General features: G+C 28.5%; 1 protein-coding gene across 3 annotated transcripts; it reads right to left on the bottom strand.

Annotated features, from left to right (window-relative positions):
* Positions 1-2,805: 2,805 nt before the first annotated feature.
* LOC145186125 (uncharacterized) lies at positions 2,806-7,791 on the bottom strand. 3 transcript variants are annotated; one of them, XM_090099048.1, is made up of 6 exons: positions 7,625-7,791; positions 7,083-7,116; positions 5,180-5,317; positions 4,199-4,293; positions 3,766-3,913; positions 2,806-3,248 (listed from the first exon to the last, which is right to left on the bottom strand). In XM_090099048.1, exons 1-6 carry the CDS (start codon positions 7,646-7,648, stop codon positions 3,049-3,051), a joined length of 639 nt encoding a protein of 212 aa, XP_089955174.1. In that variant the 5' UTR covers positions 7,649-7,791; the 3' UTR covers positions 2,806-3,048. The 3 variants fall into 3 exon arrangements, with proteins under 3 accessions (XP_089955174.1, XP_089955177.1, XP_089955175.1); XM_090099051.1 differs by having other exon boundaries at positions 7,045-7,116; positions 7,625-7,703; XM_090099049.1 differs by lacking the exon at positions 7,083-7,116 and having other exon boundaries at positions 7,625-7,763.

The following is a 7,791-nucleotide window of genomic DNA, read 5'->3' on the forward strand; positions in this document are numbered from 1 at the left end:
GTATTTTAAAAAAATTCTTAAGAAAAAAAGTTAGCTTTTTAGAACTAAATATTAGGTTTTTAGAAGATGTTATAACTTATTTTCTCATAATATTCAAAAGTTCGCTAAAAACATAAAATGTACATTATTGAATATAACCTGATCTTTTACGCTTCTTTTTAGCAACACATGTTTCCTTTAGGTAATGATGGATTAAAATCACTCTCTTCATGCTCGGGTTCAATTTAAAATTTGTCTCATCAATATTGTAGAAAGCATCTCATCAATCAAGGACATAAAACAAATCTATTTTCTTTTCTATAAAATGATTTGTTTTATGCACTTGATTTTCCTACTTAAAGAAAAAATCACTTTTATTGCTTTAGAGCAAATGGTTCTATGTTAAAAACCCAGGTCATTTTGAAAGAAAAGTTTACTCAGATGTGGAGATCTTGCTTATGCTTCTGGAGTTGTCAGTGGTAACATTCTGTTCACTCAAATTGAATCAAAGTAACAAAAGCAACTCTCTTTCAAAACATTACATTTAGAGGATGGATGTTTTGAAAGATGCACATCCTGTTTTCATATTCTTAGATAATAATCAAGTCGCATTAATGTTCATTTCATTAAACTAAAAAAAGTAGAAAAAGCGAAAACAAAATGAAAGTCATCTGTCTTAATTGATATAATTAAGATAGATGATTTTTTCAGATGATACATCAAGCCAAAACGCCACCTAATTGTTTGCTCTGGCGTGGCATACCTTATGGAGGCAGCATAAACTGATAAGGTTTTCTTCAGAAACTTTTTGCTTCGGAGAAATAACTTCATATTCCTTTTATTTTCGAGATTGAGCACCATTTGATACTTTCTACACTTTAAAACTGTCGCGATACTCCATGATTACAGTATAAATCACTAAAATTACTTTAGTTACTCAAAAATTAATTAGAGTAACTTTAATGATTTATACTGTAATCATTGAGGTATCAAAAATATAAAAGATAAGCTTGTTTTCTCTAATATTAATCGTTATCTTATAAGCTGATATCTTATAAGCTGATATCCATAAAGTCGAGAGAAAAAATGATAATCTTAAATCAAATTGCGAGGGAAAATTTCAGCCATTAAAACTTAATTACAGTTAAATGACAAATCGCGAGGTTAGAATTATTTTGTTCTTTCTCCAAGTTTAAACGTTCGGAGAAAGTTTTTAATTTTTTTCTTAAAGTAAAAATTATTTAAAATTTTAGCTTTTGTTTTTAAAGAAACAATAACTTATACTTTACTAAATTCATGTTTAAACAAATTATTAAGAAAAAAAATTTCTAAAATATGGCGTATTTTAAAAGTAATCATTTTTAACTAAAATTAATAACTCATTTTCTCCAAACTTTTAAAATAGGAGATAAAACAAAATAATTCTAACCTCGCGAAATGTTAAATTTTTGTTCAGAATAGTTTTATATAAATATTTAGACGATTTGTGACACGGTTAGAACTTATCAAGTGCTCTAAAGTATTTTTCTCGTAAAAAAATGAATACCGCAAAAAACTTATTACCGCAAGAAACAAATCTTTTACCATATATATTTAAAAAAAAACCTTTGTAATTTTAAGTATTCTTGTAAAAAATTGCAGCTACAACCGGATCCGGTCAAATGATTACTTCCTATAAACTTACCGTTGGACACTCGGATACCTTGATTCTAATACAAACCCCTTTAATGTTTCATCGGGTTAAACACTTGGATATTTGGATATGTAAATTGTTGGAGCTCAGCAGCTGTAAAATTAGAACTTCAATCTTAAAAAATTTTATATCCCATTTTACAAATACATTACAATAAAAAAAAAAAAAAGAAGATTGTAGGCAAAATCAAAAGTATGGAATCGTTGTGGATTTTTATTTTTATCATTTTTCATTGGTTTAAAGAATTCCTTACATAAAAACAATTTATAAAACAAATCTTGTTTCTACTCGATAAAACTGTAAAATTCAAATCCTTCACTTTTTCTAGTCCACGTCTCTCACTTTTCCTAGTCCTCTAATAAACAAAACAAAAATGTCTTGTAAAAAGACAGAAAAAATCTTGCATTCACTTTTTTTCAGCTTATAAATGCTTTGAATAACCTTAAGTTTATGAATGCTTTAAATTACTTTGAGTTTATGAATGCTTTAAATTACCTTGAGTTTATAAATACTTTGTTACCTTGAGTTTATGAGTGCTTTGTTACCATGAGTTTTCATCGTGAACATTCAGAATTAATATTCAGGTATATATATATCATTTTACAGCGAAAAGCAGCAGGTTATTGATAGCTCCATCAAATAAGAAACTATTTACGTTAAACACTCGTCGGTTCTTTATACCTTGTCAATAGTGGATAGTAAATTTCCTTTTTCGTCTTTTTTTCACATTGAGACTAGTCTTCTTCCAAACCAATTCAGATAGAGGGCGTCGGTTCAGAGAAAATTAATGCTGCAGTTTACAAAAGTTATTTATAAACACGAATTGTTTTTTAAACACTAATGTTAAGCATTAAACAATTAAAGCGGTTTGTATTCTTATTGTGGCAGTTTTATATTGGTTGCTGATGTTTTTCTCTGACTTTTATTTTAAGCTAATTTTATTTTTTAACCACTAATTTTCAAGAACAAAACGGATAGTTTACCACTTTTCATTAACACAATAGCTGCCCGCAGCGTAATTTTACTAACACAATAGTTGCCCGCAGCGTAATTTTGAATTGTTGTTGGGTTAGATATAATTTTCTGTGAATTAAAAAACCCTTTGACAAATAAAAAAAACATCTCTAGTTTCATTTTCATTAAAATTTGCACCGGAAAAGTTGCAAGCGAAATAAGTTCTCATTAACAAACCAATAATAAACCAATAACAAACTAATAAAAATAATAAAGAAAAAAAAGAGTGAATAGATATTTCGTAAAGTAAAACTTCCGTTTAACTAGATGCCTGATGGGTTCTTTTTCCATCATTATAATTAGATCTGGTCTATCCAAAAATGTTCTTGTCTTCTTGAAACGTGATGTATTTTATATTTATTTTATTTTGGCTTGTAACGAATACTTTCGTTTTCTTTTCCTACAATATCGTTCTCTACAGTTTCAACAATAACCACTTTATTTTGGGCAATTCTTTCTTTTCTTTCCTTTTGAAATCTTTCTTCTTCTTCTTTTGCGGCCTGCCTTTCTCTCTCGCTCCTTGTAATAAACTTCCTTTCAGTCATTAAAATTCTGGTAAACTCTAAAACAAAAAAAAACAAAACTTTCAACATGGTCGCAGCTTAGAGCTGATAAATAATTATAATAACAAATTTATGACGTAATTGTTTTATTAGTTAGTAATAAGTAATTTTTTTATTGGTATTTAAAAACTTAAAAAGTTAAAAACAATTCTCGATTATCACAAAAACGTCGTGAGGCTTTTGTGATTGGTGATAATTAAGACAGGAAATAGAATTTAGGGGCCTCCATTGGTGCCACCCAGAGTTTATCAGTTGTATGGTGCGGTTAAAACCATCCTTAAAAAATGTCGAACTGAAATATCGGGTACGCAGCAAGCAGCTTTTTAGTATATTTCTTCACACTCCAACAGCAATTATAAAATTACACTTTTGTACATGCACAATATAATCTGCAAATTAATCTGCAAATACATGCACAAATTTGTCAGAGAGTAATCTCGAACTAATGTAAAGCTTCTGTACATTCCTATTTTACTGTGTATTAGTTTGTGTTAATCTTTATACTGAAGGTTATACCTTCATAGTTACAGCTTCCGTCACCATCAAGGTCAGATTGCACAATCACTAAATCAACTTCGTCGTCAGTCAATTTATCTCCTAAATTGACCATAATACGACGCAGCTCAGAGCAATCCAAAAAGCCACTTTGATCTTTGTCAAATACCTTAAAGTAAGCAGTCATTAAATAATATATGACCGAAACTAACATTTGTTGTTTAAAAAAATTGTTCTTAATCCTTATTTTTCATTCTTTTGCATTTAAAATTTATAATAAGTTTTTTATTTATTCATTAAGATTTATTACATGTTAGGAAAATTTAATTCAAAGTTTTATCAGATATATATATAAATATTTAGAGTTTGATATCAATTCACATTTAGTTTTTAGCCAATCAGTGAATGCTTTTTTAACATTCAAAGCTGTAATACTCTGATCAAACATGTTTACTTTGAAAGCTTCGACAACTTCTTCTTCTGTATCGTGAACTTGCAACTGCAGCTGTATTAATGTCAGAAATTCTCGCAAATCCAAAGTATCGCGATCTAAAAATTATTTATACCTGTGTTCAAAGTACTTGCAGCGGCTACTCATTTTAATCGAAATTTGTAAATAAATCTATCTTTTGAATTTAAAACCATCTATCTGTATAAACAATTAAATGTAAAGTTCAACGTAGAATAAATATTCTTTAAAATATTTAAAAATTAACTCTAGTCCTAATATTCTAAATAATAGTGGTGAATTTAAAGAAATAACTTTTGCAGGTTTATCTTATTAGTAGTGAAAGTTGAATAAGCAAACTTTGTGTGTGTGGTAGACCACTTACAAACACCTTAAAAGAAGCTTAAAAGCGAAAAGGATTTAACTAAAAAACATTTGATTTGGTTATCGACCTGATGGAATAACCTTTTATGAACCGATGAAAGTAAAACGGTTTTTTTCGACCGTGGTAATCGTAGGCAATACACATGGAGGTAATAAAAAAAATTAAATAATCTTAAATAACAAACACTGTAAAGCTATGGGTGTAAAAAAATGATGTACAAAAAATATGTTATGTGCACAAAAATGTAAAATGTAAATTCAACATTATTTTAATTGTTATTTTAAATGTAATAAACAATGACCCCATTTTAACCGTATATTTTCTGTTAAAACGGGTCAGTTTTTAAAAAATTGATTTTGACTTTTTGTTTAAAATTTTCAATAAAAATATATTTTATCGTATATTTTTAAGTTTTCTTCATTAAAAAAAAAAAGAAAAGTTCAAAATTCTCAATAAAAAGTTATTGCTTTATTTCAACGGTTTCATTCCACTGGATTAATTTTTTTTGTTTGTGTTTTTTTGTTTTTTGTTTAAATAAAAACAAAAAAGGAACTTTAAAGCTTAGAAATAACAATCCAAAAAATAGATGCATTTAAAAATACCCTTTATATCCAGTTCATATATCAAATTGTCCACTTCTTTCTGAGTATAGGTTTCACCCATATCCTTGAAAAACGAGAGGACTTGCTTTGGTGTGATGTAACCATGTTTTCTAATTGTCATCAATGCTGACTTTATACCTAAGTTAAAAAATTCTCTGAAAGCGAAATTTTTGTAGCCGCATACTTTTCTTATTTATGCTTCAGTAGTTGATCAGCTAAGGCACTTTTCTTCTTTAAAAGTAGATTTATAACCAATTTATTTAACAAATCATTTTGTTAATTTTTCTAACATTTCCTATAACCTGAATATCTTAATAACGATGATATATTTTTATTAAACTTTATATTGCTGTTCCCAAAAATTATTGAAAACACTACAGTCTTTAGTTGATTAAGTGCTTGTGTATAAACCAAATTACGTGCGTAATTACGGTCATTTGTCCGTAAAATTATATTTCCGCATTTTAAAACATAAACTATGGACAAATTATTAGCAACACGGACAAATGTTCATGTTATAAAATTACGTTTGCCCATGCAACAAAAATTATGTAATAAAACATTGGTAACTAAGAATAAATCATCTTAACTACGGACATTTCTTCGTAAATTGCTTTGAAAAACAAATCAAGGCTGTTGTTTTCCCGCTTAACTAAATAAAAGACGGAAAGGTACTTAGTTTTCAAAAATTAACTTTTCACGAGTGAGAAGTAAAAATTTGTTTTTAAACCTTATACTTAAAGTTTTAGGAGCAAATTCACATGATAATGTAACATGCATAAAAATTAAAAAATAAAAATATAAATATTTTCACCCCTTTTAACCTTCACACTGAAAATTCTGATCCGCATAAAAAAATTCATAGTTGTCAAAAGGCTTTGTTTTCATTTGGTTGATTAGTTCATCACAGCAATCTACGGACAAATATTCGTAGTTACGATTCTTTTTCCATGCCTAAAAACTGTACGGACAAATGCCCGTGAATCAAGAGCGCATAAATTTTATAACATCCAGATTCGTTAACTACGAACATTTCTTTGTGACTCATGAACAGCCGTCAATTTATTACATGACTTGGTTTTTAACACATGCCTTAGGGGATTTTTGTTTATAATTATCTCTTTCACCTGTAATTTGATTTGTCGATATTTGTCGCGAAAGTAAAATACAAATGAGGGCACTATTTCAATAGACTGCTTAGTAAATGTGTCTAATTTTTACACTGATCAACCACTTATGCATGGTCAATTACCAATGCGTTACTACGTAAAATTCCCCCAACCTTTCCGCTATTCACATCCAGTACCTGGTGGGAGTATTTGAAGTGTGCAAATGAGAATAGTTACAATGCACGTGAAGTGATATGGTTGTGAATAAAAGTTATGAAACTAGCCTATCAAATAAAGAACTCCAAGCTTTTAAACTAAAATACATCTTTCATCTTAATTGTGTACAGATGAATTAAAAGTTATCGAACAAATGGAATGCAATAACGATTGAGTATCGCAAGGCAATTGTTAATAACACTTGATAAAGAAGAACTAGAATTTCTTTAGAAAAGTTGTATTTATAGCAAATATTTTTAATAATTCTGAGCGTTAAAGTTAAAATAATTTCAAAAGCCTAACTGTAATAATTTCTTTAAATTGGCATGTCAGGAAAAAAAATTAGAAAATGCCATATTTATCCAAGGGCAATGGTTTGCAAAGATAAATAAGACACTCATAATTAGGGCAATGATGGAGAGTCATAACTCAATGTCCTAGTTAAAATGTATTTAAATTTTTTTTAAGCATACTGTAATTTTTTTTGTAGTTTCAAGTAGTAATATTAACAATAATATATTAATACTAATATATTAATACTGTTTTTGTTGTAGTTGTCTTTTTCACTAAATGTTTACCTCCCTCATGGTGCTCATGATTAAGGTTATCGAGCTAAAATTAAAGAGATATTATATCAGAGATGCTATAAGCTACGAACATTCATAAGTTAAACTTTCTTTTGGTTCTTAAGTCAAGATAGGCTGGTAACATTGACTGGCAGAAAGATTCTTCAAACTTCAATACATAGCTGACGAATGATGGTCAGTTATTTAGCTGTGGATATTGAGTTGACTTATAAAACTCTGACAACTGGCTATCAGTATCTTCAGAAGACAGTTGTGAAATCATAGTTTAGCGTCAAAAACAGTTAATATTGTTTGGAGATACTGAAAGGAGAGGTAGTGGCGGAGTAATGAGTGACACGTATCTATTACAACTGCAATTGTAGTAAAAATAAAACTATCACTGATAGAAAACGTCAGATGAGTTTAAGCTTAAAATGGAAACAATTCTATGCTAACTTTTTTTTCTTTAACATTGATTTATGAAGTTTAATGAAAGGGTAATGAGATGACTGTTCTAGTTAACAAAGCTTATGTATTTAAAATAAAGTACATACCCCAGAGTTATAGTTTGTAGCCATTTTAAATTTTTTCAACTCTTAAAATTGTTTTTCACTTTTGCGCCATTAGAAAAAAACGGCTAATATCATTCATATTTATTTCTGTGAAATAGAATTACTTCATATTTGATGAATGTTGTAAGTTAAATAGTTAGATGAAACGA

The sequence above is a fragment of the Hydra viridissima genome, unplaced genomic scaffold (assembly GCF_058129835.1).
Source record: "Hydra viridissima isolate aposymbiotic clone 2 unplaced genomic scaffold, HvirCarnegie_v1 scaffold_9, whole genome shotgun sequence".
Classification (NCBI taxonomy): Eukaryota; Metazoa; Cnidaria; class Hydrozoa; order Anthoathecata; family Hydridae; genus Hydra; species Hydra viridissima.

Coding starts and splice junctions, on each gene's coding strand:
- LOC145186125 (XM_090099048.1), bottom strand. CDS start 7,648: ATGGCTACAAACTATAACTCTGGG. Junction 7,117..7,624: donor CTACAAACTATAACTCTGGG/GTATGTACTTTA, acceptor CTTTAATTTTAG/CTCGATAACCTTAATCATGA. Junction 5,318..7,082: donor TCATGAGCACCATGAGGGAG/GTAAACATTTAG, acceptor TTTTTAACTTAG/GTATAAAGTCAGCATTGATG.